The sequence below is a fragment of the Epinephelus fuscoguttatus genome, linkage group LG3, assembly GCF_011397635.1.
Source record: "Epinephelus fuscoguttatus linkage group LG3, E.fuscoguttatus.final_Chr_v1".
Classification (NCBI taxonomy): domain Eukaryota; kingdom Metazoa; phylum Chordata; class Actinopteri; order Perciformes; family Serranidae; genus Epinephelus; species Epinephelus fuscoguttatus.
Genome location: NC_064754.1, coordinates 30337992 through 30358534, shown reverse-complemented (window position 1 = coordinate 30358534; position 20543 = coordinate 30337992). Strand labels below are relative to the sequence as shown.

At 41.5% G+C, this 20543-nt stretch overlaps 1 protein-coding gene across 1 annotated transcript; it reads left to right on the top strand.

The window, feature by feature from the left end:
• The first annotated feature begins 1225 nt into the window (after positions 1 to 1225).
• On the top strand, positions 1226 to 15994 carry LOC125886518 (Na(+)/H(+) exchange regulatory cofactor NHE-RF2). Its single transcript, XM_049572776.1, has 6 exons — positions 1226 to 1864; positions 2203 to 2520; positions 10025 to 10216; positions 14458 to 14611; positions 14716 to 14936; positions 15031 to 15994. Exons 1-6 carry the CDS (start codon positions 1658 to 1660, stop codon positions 15196 to 15198), a joined length of 1260 nt encoding a protein of 419 aa, XP_049428733.1. The 5' UTR covers positions 1226 to 1657; the 3' UTR covers positions 15199 to 15994.
• The last annotated feature ends 4549 nt before the right edge of the window (positions 15995 to 20543 follow it).

The following is a 20543-nucleotide window of genomic DNA, read 5'->3' as shown; positions in this document are numbered from 1 at the left end:
TCCCAATCAGATCGGCTCCCTCCACTGACTCATTTAAGTCCAGATTTAAGACTTACTTTTGTTCATTAGTGTTTGAGTCCCCTTGATGTGGTTTTCCCTGTGACGCATGCCTGTGTGTGTTGTGTCTCTAAATGTGTGAGCTGTCTACCTGACAGTTATGTTGCCTCTCCTGTATGTGTTTTTAGCAAGTCATTTCTTTTGTGCAGCATTTTGGTCAACATGAGTTGTTTTTAAATGTGCTTTATGAGTAAATTTGAGTTGAGTTGAGATTATTTCCATTACGGATCACAGCAATCTGCCAGTTATTTTCAAGATTATTCATTTAATCGTCAAGTATATAAAATTTAAAGAAAAAAAAATTGTAGAAAAATAGTCCAAAGTTACATCTTTAAATTGCTTAAATTGTCCAAGTAACAGCCCAAAACCCAAAAATTATTTGGTTAATACCATAAATGACAAAGAAAAGCAGCAAATTCTCACATTTAAGAAGCTGGAACCAGCAAATGTGTGACAGTTTTGCTTGAAAAATCAATGAAACAATTATTTGATTATCAAAATAGTAAGGGATTCATTTTCTTTTTATGTATTAATCAATTAATAGTTGCAGTTCTATGAAGACCTATAGTCACTTTTCAAATAAATCGTTCAAATGCACATTAATACATTAATAAAAATGATCCAATAATATACTTGTATAACACTGACAGTAGTGTGTACTTCAGTGCATTTTATACTAATACACACTCTTACGTTTTGAATGCAGGACTTTTACTTGTAATACTTGTAAGTATTTTGATGGTATTGCCACCTTTACTTAGTGAATGATCTGAATATCACTACTGGCTGTCTGAGCAGCTATGTTGTCCTCACTAATATTTGCCTCTGGATGTCTCATCTTCCCTGAATATCAACAATACACACCCTTAAACTTGGCTCTCCTGATAGACGATTTCTGTTCTTAGGTCACAGCCTGGTTCCACCTGCGACAAACCTCTCACTCTCTAGAGGAACTGTTTTAGGAGCAAATGTCAGTGGCTACATTTAACACGCCTCTCGGCTGTGAGCTAATTTCATCACTAAACAAATAATTTCTCCAGAGAAACATCTAACAGCCTCATTACTCTTCCCAGGCTATCATTTGTGCCAGGACATTGCGGCTGCGCTGCGTCATCAGGTGTGCGCTGCGGGGGACGTCTAGTGGCATCTGTTGTTGACGCCTCTTCACTCTCGCGCCGGTTCGGACAGGAGGACACACACCCATCTGACGAGGGGAATTAAGTGTTACGTGCGAGGAAAAGCTTTCTAATCTCTGATCTCTTGGATTATTCCCGCGATGGTCGGGATTTAGCCCCTGTCCGCGGGTTTTGGCTATTATTTTACGCACCACTTTTGCGCGCTCGCATTTGCACCCTTTGGTAATTGCATGATGGATTAAACACTCATTAGTTTTAGCCCAGTTTTCTGACTTGTGCTTTCTGAACAATTGTGGATTATTAATGAACTCGCATCATGATAGATGATGATGATCTTTTGGTCACTGGAGCGCGCAGCCGTACGTTGGATTAAGAGCAAGAGACTTCCCACCGCTCTTTGGACAAGCACCTGTTTATTCTCCTGAGACACTTTGACCTGTTTTCCACCCTATTGACGCGTTGGGATGGAGAGCGAGTTGAGGCCAAGGCTCTGTTTCCTGACCATAGGAGAGCGCGGCTATGGGTTTCATCTGCACGGTGAGCGGAATAGAGGCGGACAGTTCATCCGCAAAGTGGAGCCCGGCTCCTCTTCTGACCTGGCCGGGCTGCGACCAGGAGACCGGGTGGTGGAGGTGAACGGGGAGAATGTGGAGAACGCATCTCACCATCAAGTGAGTGATGGCTCAATAAGTTACTTTTTTAAAATCACAGACAAGTCCTTGCGTGTTAGAGAAGCTAGGAGAGGCGCATAAACTCTCTGAGGTACAGACAATGAGTCCTATACCTGTTAGACCACTTTTCCTTTGCCTGAGGAGGAGGAGGGGGGTACTAAAATGGGTCAATGTGAGCTTTGTGTAATGGGAATCACTGGGTGTCATTGTTGTGCTTAAAGAATGTTATGTGTTGTCCGGTTCAGGGTGGGAAAACATGCATTAAATAACCTCACACAGATCCTGTTTTCATTTGTCTTAGCCTACCCTGTTATTCCTCTGCTCCCTTCTCTCTGCAGGTGGTGGACCGGATCCGTGCAGTGGCCCACCGCACCAGGCTGCTGGTGGTGGACAGAGAGACGGATGACTACCTCCGTAGCCAGGGCCTGGCCTGCACGGAGGACCTGGCCATCGAGATGGGCACCCTCTCGCCGCGGCCTTCGCCCAGGCCCACCCCTACTGCTTCTCCCATACCCAGAGGGAACTCACCCCTGTCATCCAAACCCAACCACACTCACTCATTTCACCCTCCTGCTGCAGACTCACCCATACACACCATCACACAAGAAAAGGTCAAGAGATCCTCAGTGACATCAAGTACAACAACAGACACAGAGGTAAGAGCTGACATCAATACATCAGACCCTTGTTTGTGCTCTCTCATACACCACTTGAACAACACAGTCAAAAATTCAGAGAGATTTTCAGATTATCTGCATAGTTTTTAACCAAAGAGTTGAAGTGGTTAATGGGCGTCTCCGGCTGGCATCGGAGAGCCAGTGTGTTACTGTGTTAAGACTGCGCATGACCGTGAGCTTATTTACTCTTACCTGATGTCTGTCTAGCACTAATCTGGATTTGAGCACTTGGGTGTCCTGCTGGCTGGATTCAGTCCCAAAGTAGTTTCTTTTAGAGAGAGTCTGGAGACTTCTCTGAGCAGGTGGGACTGAAAACATCCAAGTAGAGGTGTTTATGCAGGTTAAAGGTTGGGTGGCTTGAAAGGATGTTTTATTTTATTTAGCCAGGTGTCTTGCAAAGACATAATACCTATACAACATGTGCACCAAAAACACTGTTTCTTTCGGACAAATTTGCAGCAGGATTAAAAGTATTTTTGCACCCTCTTTCCGCCACAGTGCAGCAATGGGTTTTATCAGTGCCGGATCAAACACATTCAGCCCCCCAGTAAAGCTTCCCCTGGTGACACCCACCCCCCACAAAATAAATAAATAAATGTTGTTATCATTTCTATTTAGTGTATTCACTATGAACAAGAGCAAAATTGGAAATCAACACAAGTGAACAACTTAGCTAACAAACAAAATTAATAATAAAAGGAAACATTTTGGGGGAAAAAAACTACTTCTCTGTAGTTTTAATGGTGCCACCCCTTCACCCACCCCCACCCTCGGGTGGCGCCATTGGTGGTCACCTATGTCTCCTATAGGAGAAGCTGCCTCTGGGTTTTATTATCCAGTTTTTAACTCTCCCTGTCACTTAAACATCTGCTTTACAAGCCACTGTAGTCTGTAAGCGGTGTGAACACTTCAGATGCATATTGTGTTTAAAGAGCGCTGTCTGTTTTGCATACTGAGTGTTAACACCTCACGCTTACGGCTTTAGGATTCTTCCCACGTGACTGCAGACACCAGAGACAAAACCCTACTCATCTGACCACATTTCCTGCAGAAACAAACAAACAGAGCTGTAGGTATTGTTCAGTCAAAGTGAATGAAAAGAAATGTGATTACATGTGAACTTGGTGGAGTTGAATTTGCCTGAAACACTTGTCCCCAGTGTTATCCTGTTTTGTATACAGGGCTTTAAACAGTCAAATTAAAACGTACAAAGGTTAAGTTGTTTAATTAAAATGTAAGACATCTTCTGTTCAGAGTTCTTCCTTTACCAGTCCAGGTGCAGGTGTTGCACTCAGGGCTTTGTAACGGACATAGACTGTGCTTGACTGTTCAGTACGAGCTCAGATTTTATCACTCATCCAGTCTGCTTGGCTTTAATTTGAGTGTTTTCAACAAAGCAGGCTTTGAGTGTCGAGGGAAGAAAGAACATATCGTGCAGACACAGGAGGGATCAGATTTTAGGATAGCAATGTTGCACAGTCAAACTCTTTGCGTAGGTAGTATATTTGGGCTGGAGGCACGCAACCTCATACTCTAAAATGAAACTTTTTTGTTACTAAAGCACACGCCCAGCCAAATTTCTACATTTCTGTGCCAGCAAGTGCAACATAGCAAAACAGTATGTCCACAAGTGCCAAGCAGACATCACTGTGATGTACTTAATGTCAGCCCGGCTGCAGGACTAAGTGGGAACTGTTTGTCGGAGATTGAGCTCAGTGTTTGGGCTCCAAACAAAGTGGACCAGGATCTTCAAGAACAACTGCTCACGTCAGGCTGCCATCTGTTTAGCTGAAAGCAGGGTAAATACAGGCTGCCCCTTGGCTGGCCATCACAGCTCTCTTTATCAGTTTTGGTTAGAGGTTCAGATCAAACAGCATCATACGCAAAAAACAGCAGCCCCGCTGCTACATGTGCGCACAACATTACATCACAACCAGCACAGGCTGGAAATATGAGCCGACTAAAGCTTTAACCAAAACTTAATACGCGTCAGAAATGTTTTATTTTATTTTTTTATCACAGGGCAGTTGTGAATGTATAAATGAACAAATTACATTATAATGTGCCCGTGATATCGTGTCCATCTCTACATGGAGAAACACTTGACTCTATAAAACACCATTAGGAAGGGCAGACATTTTAAGATAATTTCCGTTGTTATGAAGCCCTGTTGAGGACACAAATTGTCTGAGCTTTTAACCATTAATATACCTGACAAACTAAAGGCTTTTGAAGGAGCTCTGTATGATGATTCAGAGGTTGTCTGCACATGGCTCTCTACATGGAGGTTGCTCAGCCAGTGGCTAGCAGCTAATGGTGCTAACAGCAGCAACAGTGCTGACAGAGCAAACAGCACAACCTGGTTTTTTGGGCCATTTTGCCTTTAATTCATAGGACAGTTAAGTGTGAAAGGGGGAGAGAGAGAGGGGGAGTGACATGCAGCAAAGGGCCACAGACTGGACTCGAACCTGGGCCGCTGCGGCAACAGCCTTGTATATAAGGCGCCTGCTCTACCACTAAGCCACCGACACCCCTGACAGTGACTTCTTAACGCCACATTGCATGGTGATGGTATTAAAATTGGATGGTAAATGGACTGACCACTCATAGCACTTTTACGCAAGAGCCACATTCACCCATTCACACACCCATTCATACACTGGTGGCTGAGGCAACCATACAAGGCGCTACCTGCTACTCAGTTTTTAACACACTCACATACTGATTAAACAGTCATCAGGAGCAATTTGGGGTTCAGTATCTTGCTCAAGGATGCTCTGGCATGTACACTCAAACCGCCGATCTTCCAGTTGATGGACGACCCACTCGACTTTCTGAGCCACAGCTATCCGTGCCGACACCATGGAAACAGTGACAATGGAAAGTAAATCACAATCTTTTTTAGTGTGGACACACAAATGAATCAACTGGTTAATGTTACGGCCCCATAGGTAATATAAAGAGCAAGACAGTCCATGTAGGAGGAGGTTAAAGTTGTGGATAGGTCAACAAACAGGACTTTAACCCAGATTAACAATGTTTTTGTCCCATGTGATGCTAAAAGTCAACTTCAACTTCTTTTAACTTTACTTATGTCCTTAACATAGTTAGGTCACATTGCACAACGTAGTTATGTAGTTTACTGCATACTTATGTCCACCAACAAACATAGTTATTTTTCTAAACCTAACCAAGTAGTTTTGATGCCCATACTCAACCATGCAGCCACCATGTACTGGAAGTTGGGTGCTATAAATGCTTCTGCAACGACCCGTCCCAACATCAGCGGTAACCACTGTATGACGAGGAGCAGAGTGGCAGCTAATAGCTAGTGGGATACACACAGAAGGGCACACATGCACTAACATGCACAGTCAGACCCTCTATCACAACAACAAACAGAGAGGTTCAGATTACAACAGACACAGAGGTACCTTCAGCCTTAGCTCAGGGCGTCACTAGCCCACTGTCTTTACGTAACAAATAGTTGTTTGCTATATATATTAATGTTCTGAATGTTGTATACAGAACTTTTCTCCTTGCTTTACCAAAGATTGCTTGAAAAATGAGACTTTTAGTGACAAACTTTTTAATCTGCAAGAGCACCTGAACTTTACCTTGATTTTCTGCGAGTGAAAGTGCTCAGCAGAAATTAATTTGGGAGGGTTTTTTTTCATCTATTAAAATGCATTAATTATACACAAAATCAGCTTTGAGACATTGTCACTGAGTGTTATGTAAATGAGTGAGTGATTATTTTTGTCCACTAATTCAGCAGCTCAGATCAGGAAACCACTGTGGCGTATTAATCCCAGGCTGACGCCACTGAAGCCTTTTACGCGCTCGGTCAGCATACACACAGCAGGCACACACTCACACACATGTTATCTCTCTCTCCCATCTCTTCACTCCAGTGTCATTTGTCTTGTGACATTCACATTGTACATGTAAATACAGACACGATTTCATTGTGGCATGATGTTGTTATGGCAGCAGACACCCATATACAGCAGTCTTACATAACCATGGTGTTGGCTGCTATCACGGCCACACAACAGCCTGGATCTGTCACTCACACACACACAAATACAACACTTTCACTAACCTTCCTGAATGGCTTTTACTCTCTCAAAAAGTTAAAAACAAACACAGTTTTTTTTAAATCTCCTGTTAAATTCATGGTATTTGACTCATCTGTTAAATGCTGCAAGACAAGAGAAGGAATCTCTGCATTTAACAGAAATGCGAAGAAGTAATAGTTTTGACGTTTTGTCAAAGATGTCGACGTAGATATCTACCGAAATGAGTATGATTACCAGCTAGCCCTGGCCCATCCTGACATATAATACTACTTATACCTCAAGAGGTGATAGTAAGTCACTCAGTACGTTTACATGCACAGTTAAGTCAAGCTACCATTATAGCTCAACTAGGCCATTTAATTGGACTACTGGCCTTGTCCCAGTATACAAACATGGGACAGGAATGGATTTACTGACCAAAGCATACCTGACTGCACTACAATAGGTAGCAATATGCCCCCTTGCAGCTTGTTTGTATTGGACCTTTTTCCAGTTGACCTATTATGTCACAGACCAGACAATCAACAAACAAGTTAGCTACAGTTAGTCAGCAGCAAACTGGTACCATCATGGACAACTTTATTTTACAGCTCTGTGCCTAGGTCAGTTTGGGTTTGGTATACATGCAGGAGTAATTTGACTTCCAAATCCATTATCATAGTGAGAAATTTGATTTAGTGTAATTTTAGTCGGACTAACATGGTTACATGCATTTTAAAAGTCCAGTTTTAGTCAGACTAACACAATAAATCGATTTCCTCCAATGTCATGTAAATGTACTGACTCTAGCATCCAGTCTGCCCTCAGTCCAACATAAAGTGAATCTTTGGTGCAGCTAATGACAACACAAACTGTGGGAGAGACCAAGGTTGGTTGGCACACTTTTCCCTTTTTTACATTTTTCTCTGGCATAATTAATGTTAGAATATTCTAACTAATAAAAGGTTAAGGCCTCAACTGTTAACAAATATATTCTAATGTATACAAATGTTTTATAAACTTGAGTGATTTGTAATTAAAGTCATATTGTGCACTTGTGCCAACCAGTAACATCACAGGGGTTGGTTGGCATACCATAGTTACCAAAAAAAAAAAAAATTGAAGCAACCAAAAAAACAATCTGAACATTTAATTTAATTTAGAACCAGAAAACATGAACTTTAAATAGAACAGAAACATTTTAAGCAATTTATCAGTAGGAATGTCTAATTATGTTTGTCACTGACCATTCAAAATAATAAACAAACAATATAAAAATGGTTTTTAATCTTAAAGATAGTTTAAATTCTCAAAATACAGTTTAAGTTACAGCTCTTAATTTTACAATGGTTGGCACATGTCCCAACCAAAAACAACCCTAAAGTCAGTGTGCCAACCAACCCCACTCACATTTGACCCAACCTTTCAATGAATTTCATCAGTCACCATCACTCATCACTCTCCCCTTGTAATTAATTTAGACACAGACCACTTTTTTCACTTTTGATACAATAAAACCCATGTTAGCCTCACCAAAAAAGTTTAGTGACTTTCACATGTTTTGACATATTACATGAATACACGTCAAAAACCAAACATTCTGATGTTACATTCACATTTCTGTGACCAGAAAATAGCTGTGTGCCCATCAGCCCTTGAAGCCAACCAACTCTGGTCTCCCCTACCAAACAGTATTCAAAATGGAGTTGATATATGATGTTTGCTGATTTTTTATTTTTTTTTTTGCTACTATGGTCTTATTAAAACTGAGTAAAGCAAGTTGTAATATAAACTATAGGTAGATGCCATGTGTGAAGATAAGACAGCAGTGTTACTCTAACTGGCTGTCTCAGTTTCAGCAGAATTTTATATATTCTTGTATTGCTGTTAATTAGTACTTGGGTTTTTGTCATAATAATAATGCACCTTTACAGTGATGGTAAAGAGCAAGGGAAAGCATTATGTGTGTGTGTGTGTGTGTGTGTGTGTGTGTGTGTGTGTGTGTGTGTGTGTGTGTGAGAGTTAATTGATTTGGGCTGATGTGACAAATATAGTAAACAGGCCAGCAAATTAAATCTTAGATCTTTAAAACCAGTAGAAGACATGGTGACCTGTCACCACAGTGACCTGACCTGTCACCATGGTGATTTGTGACCAAGGTGTTCTGCTTCATCACTATGGCTCGTGTGAGTTTGATGAGTCTGTTGTTGATGGAGCAGAAAGGACACAGAGATCTGTCAGGTCAGTTTACCCGTGAAGGCGCAGTCACAGCAATGTCACTAGACAGTCTCTATCCTAGGCTACCCTCAGGATGGGGACTGAAATACGGTCCTGGCACAGAGCACGCACACACAGCCAGCATGTTCCTAGTAGTGGAGGTGTAGGCCCGGTCGGCGAGTGAGTCATGCAGTGTGTCAACTCTTGTCGTCGGTCATTATGCTCAGGATCAGTCTTAATGTCTCTCAACCAGATCCACTTAGCCCACTCTGCTAAGCACCAAGGCCACCGGCTCATCCTGGCAGCCACTTTCTCCTTCATCGCACAGTCACACATGTCTCAATTTCATAGTTACACCTGTGGTTGGGCTTTGTTTATGTTAGATTACAGTATTCTTGGAATCATTATTCTGGACAGAATTTTTAACTGCACTGAAAGTTGACCTGCATAATCTGCACAGCCTAGTGAAATGCTGCAGTATCTCCTACTGTTACAAAGGATTTTCATGTTCGTTGACACTTCGTCAGAAAGATGTTGATTAATCTCACTGATTGATGGTCATTTTTGGCCATAATTCGCAGTGGTGTTTTAGGAGAATGCATTTTTTTATTGTGAGAGGAAATAACATTCAACATCCTCATCATCACAATCTACAGACTCAAATATGATCATATATTTAAATGACCAGAGCGGCATTTTTGCAAGTTGACACAGCATACTTAATACTTTATATTTCTGGATGTATTTTTAATTCTGTTACAAGCAGCAATTAATTTCTGTCTGATATGACAATCTGAGGATTTTGAAACTTGCTTGAGTTGTGTAATCCACAAAATGAACATCAAGTTTGCATTCATTTAAAAAAAAAAAAAATCAAGTTTACATTATTTTTGCAGGATAAAGCAGTGCATACAATTCAGCTCAATCTACACTTAAAATGCATCACCACCCACTGGTAATGTAACTTTTAATAAAAAAACATAAATGCAGATTTGTTAGATACTGTAATGAATACATCAATTCAAAAAAACATCAAGTTTGTTAGTTTTATATCATGATATAAATTGAAATCTGTTGCTGCTACCGATTGAACAGGTGTACCTAATAAGTTGGTAACATATTTGACTCTAAATTACAGAGAACATTTGAATGCCCTCTTCTCTAATATCCTGATTTTTAAAGTTCTCATTTATGTCCCATCACAGCTGCAAGCACAGCCCTCACCAGAGCCGACAGCTGAGCTCATCCCCCGCCTGTGTCACCTGGTGAAGGGGGAACACGGCTATGGCTTCAACTTGCACAGCAATAAGACAAGGCGCGGACAGTTTGTGCGATCAGTGGACCCCGGCTCAGCTGCTGAGAGTGCAGGCATCCAGCCTGGAGACAGACTAGTGGAGGTACAACCTGAGCACACACACACACTCTGAAATAAATGAGGCAGAAAGGATGACACCCCCCAGTCCTCTTTTTCAGAGTACATATGCAGACTTGATGCAGTGCACTTGTCAGAGGTAAATTTTAGGCAACTGATGGAAAAAACAATGTCAACACTCCCCACATTAATCAGGTCTGTGCACTGATTGGATTAGAGCAGATTAGCTGGACTCAGGTTTAGAGTGGGAGGGAGAGAGGGGTGATGTTTAAAGGGGGAAAAGAAGAAAAGAAGACCAGGGATAATCTTGAATGGGGGTGTCGAAGAGGTGTGTTTGTGTCCTTTCATGTGGACATGTACACATGACTGCATGGCTGCATGACTGCATGACTGCATGTGCGTCACCAGTGGTTTAAGACAGTTATAAAGAGCCCCAGTGCACTTATTAAGGGAACCAGTGCACTTAAGTTACCAATCTTAAAGCACACACACACACACACACACACACACACACACACACACACAAAAGACATGACTGCTCGCTCATAAAATAAAACACATCAGTAAACACCCCACACTTAAATTTTAAAGCTTTAACGTGTCTTAAAAAAGGCCATTGCTAACAACTGGCTAAATTAGACTAAAAAACGCCATCATGCCAAACACAGCTCCATGGCCTTGTTGGGGTGGCGATGTTGATGTCATGCGACTGTGGTGTACTTTGTTTATAGCCTAAATTTAGGTTTTTACTGTACATCATAAAAGTTGTGTTCATTTATGAAGATTATCTTGCTGAACAAAACTTGGAAAAATCCCACTGGCTATTTGATGAGGGACAGGGGCGCAGCACCAAATTCTGGGCCCTGTACACTCTCAATGTCAGTGGGCCCCTATCCATGCCAGCGCACGAGGCGTGTGAGCAAAAAAAAAGGGAAAAAAAGGGGTATTTATTTAAAATAAAAAAGCATAAATAGGGTTTTAAGCTACATCCTTCCTTGCCCTCAGCATCTGATGCAGAACTCTCTACATCTACAAGAATAAAGAATTGGTATTAGCCTCTTAACATACAAATAACCCAACCTACTTTTTAAAGCAAGCTCACTTTGTATTTCTAGAGCCATTTCAGTGCAAGATAAACTGCTAAAAATAATGAAACATATGGCCAAGCATTGCTTATTATGTTGATAGATTGTCTTTTAAATGGGGCTCATTTTTGTGTTGCTATGGGCTGAGCTCTAAGGCTGTCAACCAAACAGTCATGACTGGTAACTTTCCACAAGAGGGCGCTTCACAGCGCTTGATATCTACCATTTAGAACAAGTACAAAGATAATGTGAAAGGTTGCAAATATGTTCATTAAAAGTCAAACGTGAAGTAAACATCAGATATGCTAATTATTTGCTATAACACACATTATTCATCATGGTCAGCAAGTTGCAGAGGCAAAAATGTTTTAAGCCATTTTTCAGCCGGATTGAGAGGAATAGCCTATTGTTTTTCTATGTTCTTCTCACCACCTACACCTATTTCTCTCTCTCTCTCTCTCTCTCTCTCTCTCTCTCTCTCTCTCTCTCTCTCTCTCTCTATCTATCTATCTATCTATCTATCTATCTATCTATCTATGGCAAAAATGTATGGCAAAAATCATAATCACAATTATTTTTGATTGATATTGAGGTCACAGTTATTTAACATGATTATTCATTGGCTTTGGTAACATCGTGAATTTATTGAGCATTGACAACACAGCACTGCACTGCAATGCTAAGGCTTTTTACCAGACAAAATAATAAATTGCTTTATTGCTCAATTAATATATTACTAGTGTGCACTTGAGCCTACAGTGATATTGGTAGGCTATTTACATGTTGATATATGCAGCAGAAATATTGCTAGGTGGATCATTTATTAAGTCTCAGCACGGAGTTTCACTTTCAGCTCTGCTGTGTTAGAAGCCAATAGGCTATAGCACACGCACTGAACCAAAAGGCTAACTTACTTTAAACTTAAGGTAAACAACTTGCATTTAGGCAGCAATTCTACCAGTCAGCAGCTCGCTCTCTCTGTCTCTGTCTCTGTCTTTCTTTCTCTCTCCGTGTGTGAACCAACACTCATGTCGGGAAGCGTTCTCTCTCTCTCTCTCTCTCTGTCTCTCTCTCTCTCTCTCTCTCTCTCTCTCTCTCTCTCTCTCTCTCTCTCTCTCCCTCGCGAACCAACATACCAACGTAAGGGGGGGTCGGAGGGGGGAGCTCGCCCTTGAATACTTGAACAACGATCTCACCTTGTCTTTGCTCATCTCTAATCTCAGCCTCATCTTCAGAAGAGCCGCCAGGACTGGCCACTGCTGCTCCTGCTGCTCCAGCTGCAGCGGCTGCGCCAGCGCCACTGTTTGTTTCTGAGACTGGTTAATGTTGACAACTAACGTTAGCTGGCCCATAATTGTCTTTATACTTACAGCAGCAAGCAGCCTGGTTGGCACCTAGCTAAGCTAAATACTTCACGTGAGCATACAAACATCAGCAGCTGTCTGGAGTGGACTACCTTAACTTTAATTGGACTTTGCATAACAAGCAAACTCAGTTCACCTTTGGGAAAGAAAGCAGTCAACAGCTGCCTCCCCTCATTCTGCCTTCTTTCTTTTTCTTTCCTCTCTTTCTTCTTTTGATACCCCGATTTATGCTTTTTGGGCAGCATGATGTCTAGCCCCCAGGTCATTCAATCTGGGCTCACTGACGTTACACTTGTCGCCGGTCACTGTCGGGGACTAAACCATTTTGCGCCTCCAAGAGGGGGCCCCCAGAATGTCCAATATGTGGGAGGACTGTGACATAAAGTTCATTCTCTCAGTTGATGTTATCAATATATTTGAAATAAATTATGACACCAGTTAATTGGAGGGCCCAATTCATTTGAAATAAAAACATCACAAAAAAAAAAAAAAAAAAAATTAGGATTTTCATGGGCCCCTCTCCCTACTCGGGCCCTGGGTAGTCAGGTCCACTTTTCCCCCCACTACCATGCCCATGATGAGGGAACCAGGGCGGTGCTGACTTTCACATCAGCCTACAGAAATACATCATCTCTGCAGCACTTTGTATCGTCTTGTCTCATCGCATGATGAAATAGAAACTGAACATTGGACAACAGCAGCAAAAGCTCTTCTTAAAACACAGGTGTATTTACAAGGTAGCATTCTGTATCACTTGCAAGGGGCTGTTCTTTACCCGACACATTTGCCCTTTTTACACAGAGATTGTGCTACAGGGCTGCTGAAGTACCTCCTCATGCCACCTGTGCATTTTTACACAGAACCAAACAACAGCAGCATCATGCCGCTCCAGTGTGTGATTTTATACAGTAACATAGAAATAAAAGAGATGTAACAGGCATAACATTTAACGCAACAGCATCAGCATCTCGTGTGATGCATAAGTAGTGCACATATACACACTGGCAGTACTTTCTAAACAATACCAATGGCATAACAAGGCAGTATCAATCATTTACTGTCTCTGTTATATGCCGACTGATCTCGTCCTCTGCTCAGATGATCTCATTGTCTTCCCAATTTGCGGACATTTTCAGTCACTGTCAGTTGTTAACTGCTGCTAGCTGCTTTTTAATTCTACACACAACACAGCAAAAAAAGTCACACCTGTCCCATGCACAGTCATGTCCTGTCAGCTGTCTCTTTTACACAGACATAGATTTGGTGATGTAACTACGTCCACTGCAGGCTGAAAGGTGAGACAATTCTGGTCCACCATCGTACCCTATATACAGAATGGCGAGGCGGTTTAACGCTGCAATATTCCTGCCTCAAACATGCAGTGTAAAAGGAGCTACTGTTAGAGGGCCCCTCACAAACCCTGCAGGCCCCAGTGCAACCAATATGCCAGCACTGTTTACATTTACGCTCCTGTGCATCACATGCTGTCAGAAATGTGTGCTTGCATGGTTCAGACTTTTTTTTCCTTTTCCATCTGAATGAGGTACAGTTAATGTTATGTAGAGGAAGAGTGGCAGCAGGAAGGGAACTCATGCAAATAAACTGGCTTCTACTCAAATCACAGATTCTATCTGTTGATGGTCCGTGAGGCAAGACATACTGTACCTTCTGCTTGTGTTATGGCTACTTCTTAATCTCTGCCCTGTCTCCTGTCGGTTGTATTAGGGCTCTCAGTTATTGTTTCTGCATCGCTTCTACATTTTCACTTCCCTCCACTGTGTCTGTTTCTTCTGACATCTCCTTTTTCTCTGGCTCAGGTGAACGGAGTAAACATAGAGGGCCTGAGGCACTCAGAGGTGGTGGCGCTCATCAGGGCTGAAGGGGAGGAGGTGCGCCTTCTAGTGGTTGACCAGGAGACGGACGAGCTCTTCCACAGACTTGGGGTCACACCTTCCTCCAGCCATATCAAAGGTCAAATTGTACACAGACAAACACTCGCACACATACACATACACTTACACAGCTCTCTCTTTTCAGACAGAACATCTCACATGTTTCTCTTTACTCTTCCACAGAGGTCTACCTGGATGAATCACCCCCAGATAGCATCCCACCCACCCCCTCTCCAACCACTGAACTCCCCCCTACAGATCCACCAGTCATAAATGTCACACTGACAGACTCCCCGATCACAAATTCGTCCCCAAAGTCCCGCACCAATGGGAGCTCAGCATCTCAGTCCTCAAGAAGTTCCACCACCCAATCAGAGATCAGCAGCTCGGACATGAGCATTCAGGTGAGAGAAGAGGCGTAGGAGAAACAAAGCAGTCAAAAAAAGTAAGACCTCAGTGAGTGTGTGCGTAACACATGTACATCTGTGGGCATTGCAGGTTCCTGATGAGGACGACAGGCGTGTTTCGGACCCTTTTGTGGAAAGTGGCCTGCGTTTAAGCCCCACAGCTGCTGAGGCTAGACAAAAGGCCCTCGCCAGCCGCAACAGGAAAAGAGCACCTGCTATGGACTGGAATAAGAAACAAGAGATCTTCAGCAACTTCTGATCCCAGAACACAAGGAGAAGAACGGCCTAGAATGAGGAATGATAGAAATACTGTACCTTGATCTTGCAGAGGCACAGTCAAAGAAAGAGTGATGAAAAGGAAAAAGACGAAGGTAGTAACACTGGTAGTAGTACTCCTAAATTTTGTGCTGTGTAAAGCTACATTATAAGATGTCTGATAGTATGCTCTAGATGCTTATTTTACAGTATCTGTAAGGACAAAGACATGCTCTGTGGATGTGTCAAATATCTTACAATACACTGCATTAAACAATGACATTAATGACTGGCAGACCATCAACTGAGAGACTCACCCATTCATATGGTGCCTGGTCAGTGCACATTGTTTCTCTTTATCCAATCCTAATCATTTCAGAGCCATAGTGACGATGAGTCTATTACAGCATGTTTTCTGTAGATACGCTTTTCTGTTGTAACTTTGTTAGATTTTATTTTTTGAAGTCATGGTTTCTTCTCACTTTACAATGAGCTAATAACAGCTGAGTACTGGAGTAGTCATATTAGCTTTTATTTAACGTAGCATGTCACTTTAAAATGTAAATACAAGGAAATGGTACAGGCTTAAGTTATGAAATGTTTGATGTTGGATCACCTCAGTGCTTCTCTTCGATGTTAGAGTGATTTCTGCAAAGGGGAAACGTTTTAAAGACAGATGGTATAGGAAAAAAACTGTAGGCCCTCTGATCTCTTGTTGTAGCTTTTTGAGGATTTTTCTCTCAAATGTGCTGAGCTGAATCTTCTCACAATGTGAAATAAACTTTCAGAACATGTGTAAATACCACCGTTGAATGTCAGTTATCAGTATATCGTGAAATGTGTTGTTGGGTGAGCAATCTTTTGGCCTATCATGAGGTCCTTCACCCGGCCTTGTATCCACACTGTAGCCTGTCATAGTAGGTTAAACTACATTGGCTAACCCTACTTGCTTGATAGGCAGCCGGGACCAAATGACCATGGTTTCAATATGAAGTCCTGCGTAAGCTTCCTTCTTCATGGTGATACAGTTGGCGGATGTAGTTTGGCAGAAAGAAAATAGTTCCTTCATGAAACTGCTCACAATGAGGTCTGTGGATTATCTTGAGAAATTGGGTCATGCCATCTGGAAAGAGACATTGCTGTTGTGTTTTTCAAATTTATGTTTTTGTTCTTTGAGCATCACAAGCCAGGTCCCATCTAGTTCCTTTATGTTCAAGAGAAGGCAGACATCTCTAAGGCTGATATCTCCAAGAGCTCAGACATGTCCAAAATATTGTCAACTTGTTCAAAATATACTTTATTTGGCCCACCACACCATATTAGTTAAACAAGCAAGGTCACTGGATTTTTTCCATTCACCTCATGATGGCAGGACTGTCATATAGTTTGCAGTAGGAACTACGCAGGTGGAACTAATGTGCTTTCCTAGACAGACGGTAAACAAGCAAACAAAGGCTTACCTAACAGACGTTTCCTGCTAGGTAGCAGACATGGCTACAGCAAAGAAGCATAAAGTCAACAATAAGGGCCGCTGCTTTCAGGAGCAGCGGAAAGTTCAATCATTTTTCACTGAAAGATGATACAGTTGCATTTGTCTCATTTTTGGTGTGGTTTTTTTTTTATGACTCATATGATGCGAGAAGCAGCTGGCCCCCAGGTATTTCTATATTATCTAATCTGGCCCCCATTCAAAAAAAGTTTAGACACCCCTGCTCTAGCTTGATAAATAACACTTCAAGTAAGAGGAAAATATGTATTAGGGATTTTGGGGGGAATTGTCTCATCCATCCATCCATCCATTTTCTTATCCAAAGCCAGGTTGCGGGGGCAGCAGGCCAAGCAATGCATTCCTGACATCCTTCTCCCCATCAACGCGTTCCAGCTCCTCATAGGGGACCCCAAGGCGTTCCCAGGCCAGTCAAGATATGCAGAGCTCATGACCATAAGTAAGGTGTCAGGGGCCGATCTGCTGCTTCTGAGCGCTTTTACTTTTGATTCTTAAAGTACTTTTTGTTGCTTGAAATTTTACATCGGTTGACTGTGAATGTTGATGTGTAACAGGGTAATTTTACAGTGTGGTACTCCAACTTTTACCTACGTAAAAAGATAGATAAGATTAGAAAATGCTTCTTCTACCACTGCAACCCACCAAGCAACACACTAACAATCATCTTCAGCTACCTCAACTTAGCAAGTAACAAAGCACTCCTGTCTGTGACATTAACAGCTAACAGCACCAGCTAACAACCTGCTAGCCATCATGAATGATTATTACGTTTTCAGGGCGTGGTGCTCTTTCATTCTGGTTAACATGCTGTGTGCTTCTGTTTTTCTGTTTGCAAGTGACCTGAAAATGTTCTAATGATGGACACTGATTTATATCAGATCATATAGCTGTCTTTGGCCACAAGGAGGGCCGTTCAGGAAGTTACTCCCTTTTTCCAACAGCAACAATAGCCAACATCCATTGAGATGTAAACAAAAGGCTCAACGTGGGTGCAGAACAAGAGAGGCCTGTTCATATCAGTTTATACAGCAGCTATAAAACAGGGACGTGCACAATAAAGGCATATAGATGTTATCTTCATCTCCTGTGCCCTGATTTTTTTTATCTCTCTAAACAATATCTGATATCAAAACATGACTGTATCAGATGCACCACATTTTTGTCTCAAATAGTAACCAAAAACTCACCTTCTATACTGCATGTGATGGTGTGTGCTTTATAGCGATATCTGAATACAGGACTGATATAGTGATATATTGGGGTGGAGATGGTGAGGAGGTCTCAACTTAGGGATTTTCCTGAGCTCACACTGCCCCAGCTCCACCCCGAGCCTTGAGGTATTCACAAGTGGCCTAATGTCATGACAGGGATGAAAAGATCCACTGTAATAGAAACCTGTAATTATGGCACTGGAGATGAATCAGATCTGTGGTTTGTGGGAGATTTCTGACAGACCTACAGCTTATTCACATTGTGTATGTGGTCTCAGAGTAGCTGTGGAGACATGGCCGACAACAAATCCCTGTTCCTGGAGAGATGGCCTGAGTGCACACAAAACAGCAAATACCTTTGGTGCAGATACAAAAAGCTTCCACTGGATAGTTTCTCAGATTGTAGAGCTGCTGTATGAACAACAGAATACCTCTGAGTGTGAGTATTATGAAGTGGTAACAATTTTGATTCAGATGATCACAAATATCCAGATTTAGTCTGTCATAGGTTCAAGCTCTTGATTTAAAGGTCTAGTGTGGAGGGTTTACTGGCATCTAGTGGTGAAGTTGCAACACTGCAACCAACTAAAACTTCTCCAGTGTGCCAAGTGAATATAAGAATTAAGGTAGCTGACAGGAAAACATGAATGGCCCTGTCTAGAGCCAAACTTTGATTTGTCCACTCTGGGAGACTGTAAAAACAACATGGTGTACTCAGTGTAAGAGGAGCCACTCCATATGTAGATATAAACAGCTCGTTCTAAGGTAACAAAAACACAATGATTTTTATTTTCAGGTGAATGTTAACTAATGAAAACATAGTTATGATTATTATATACCTTTACTGCCAACAGAGGTTGATGAATCCTACACACAGGACCTTTAAGTAAAAGAAACGTTAAAAATCAAACATCATTTCTTTACTCATCCAGAGCTGTCTCCAATGATAAAAACCTGTGCCAATGGTTTTTTTAAGCATATATCACTGCTTTCCTTTTTTTCACAGAAGTGCCAGATGGAGTGACAATCAGTGAAAATCTTGGGGTGGCACACCAAAACCAAAGGGCATAAGTACATTTCAGGGATTCTATTATGCCGTTGAAGTATACAGGCTAGTTAAAAACTATATAGAGAGTTAGGGAATTACATACTGATATAACTTGGTTTCTTATTTTACGGTTAATATTACTAATTATCTGTTGTACATAGACTAATACCAGTACAGTTAAAATTTTGAGTTCCACAACAATCCTGTTTTAATGTTATATACCTATATATGTTTAGATGATTCATGGTTCTTCAAATAGGCTGGTTGCTGTTTTACTTAACAAGACAACTATACTTTAATTTTTAATTTGAAGGAGCACATTGATTGTAAGGAACAAAACATTTACTGAGAACAAGTCATCTTAAGTTTAGGGGAGACCTGTGGGTACCCATAGGACCCATTTTCATTCAAACATCTTGAGGAGAGAGTTCAAGGGACCCCTTTGAAAATGGCCATGCTGTTTGTCCCCTCACCAAAATTTAGCCTAAATTTGGAGTTTTATTTAGCACCCTTCCTGACAAGCTATGCTCACAGGGTTTGTACTAATGGATGCCTTAGGTTGCCTAGTTTGACAAGATACCACTATCTTCATGCTAGCTTAAAGTGAGTGTGCCACAGCCTCTTAAAGACAGTAATATCAGCCTTCAATTATTTTTGCCAGAGGGAGGGCAGCCATTGTAACAATGGGGGCATACCCTGGACACAGATCCTTAGAAGTTAAACTAATTGTCTTTATTTTTTTTTTATACAATTCGTTTTGAAATTATATTGGACTTTGAGTTTTGGTTTATCTTTTAGCTGGACTGATGTATTTGGATTTGATCTTATTTCAATTTGACCACAAGATGGTGCCATAATATGTGAAGCAGACACAGACGGCAGTGTAGGTGGTGCAGATGATGACTTAATCAGCAATGATGTGATTGTCCTTTAGGATGCTTTATGATTGAAAATGTTTGGAAAAGTACAAAAAGCGTTTGCAATCAGCATTTTGCTTGGCTCGTTACATGGAGGCATCTGTAGTACAGCATTGTGCTGTTAAAATAAAGAGAAAGAGACTGATGAAACAAACAAGTCTGTGTGCGGTCCTTGTCCTTTAACCACATTCTGGACTCAAGCATATTTCCAGTAATATCCCATAACTGGAACTGCTGCAAGTGGCAGCTCAGGTTTTAGGGAGAAAACACAAAGTTACATCATGCAGTATGCATGTACATGGAGGTGATGATTCAGTTGCTGCTGAGCATCTGTGGAGAGTTTCAGTGTCTCATCTCACACACACAAAACTCCACTCAGTACAGAGTGGAAACCACTGGAATATCAAATACGTGTAATGTGTGTCTGTTTGGAGTAAAGTTGGTTCCTCGTGGAGATTTTTATTTTATTTGTGTATCAAAAATCTGGATCAAAATAAGTTTTGGAAATCCCATGTTTTGCTATCCAGGATCAGTCAATACATCTTACTGTTGTAGTAGATTTTTAAATTAACATGAGATTAGAGCACAGTGATCCAGATACAAACTTCTCAAGATTACCAAATCCGGATAACCACGCCTCTATGTGGGACTGGACAGCCTGCCAAT

Excerpts from the sequence above, each read along its gene's own strand:
- LOC125886518 (XM_049572776.1), top strand. The coding sequence starts at position 1,658 with ATGGAGAGCGAGTTGAGGCCAAGGCTCTGTTTCCTGACCATAGGAGAG. Across the intron at positions 1,865-2,202 it reads AGAACGCATCTCACCATCAA|GTGGTGGACCGGATCCGTGC; the intron begins GTGAGTGATGGC and ends TTCTCTCTGCAG. Across the intron at positions 14,937-15,030 it reads GCTCGGACATGAGCATTCAG|GTTCCTGATGAGGACGACAG; the intron begins GTGAGAGAAGAG and ends TGGGCATTGCAG.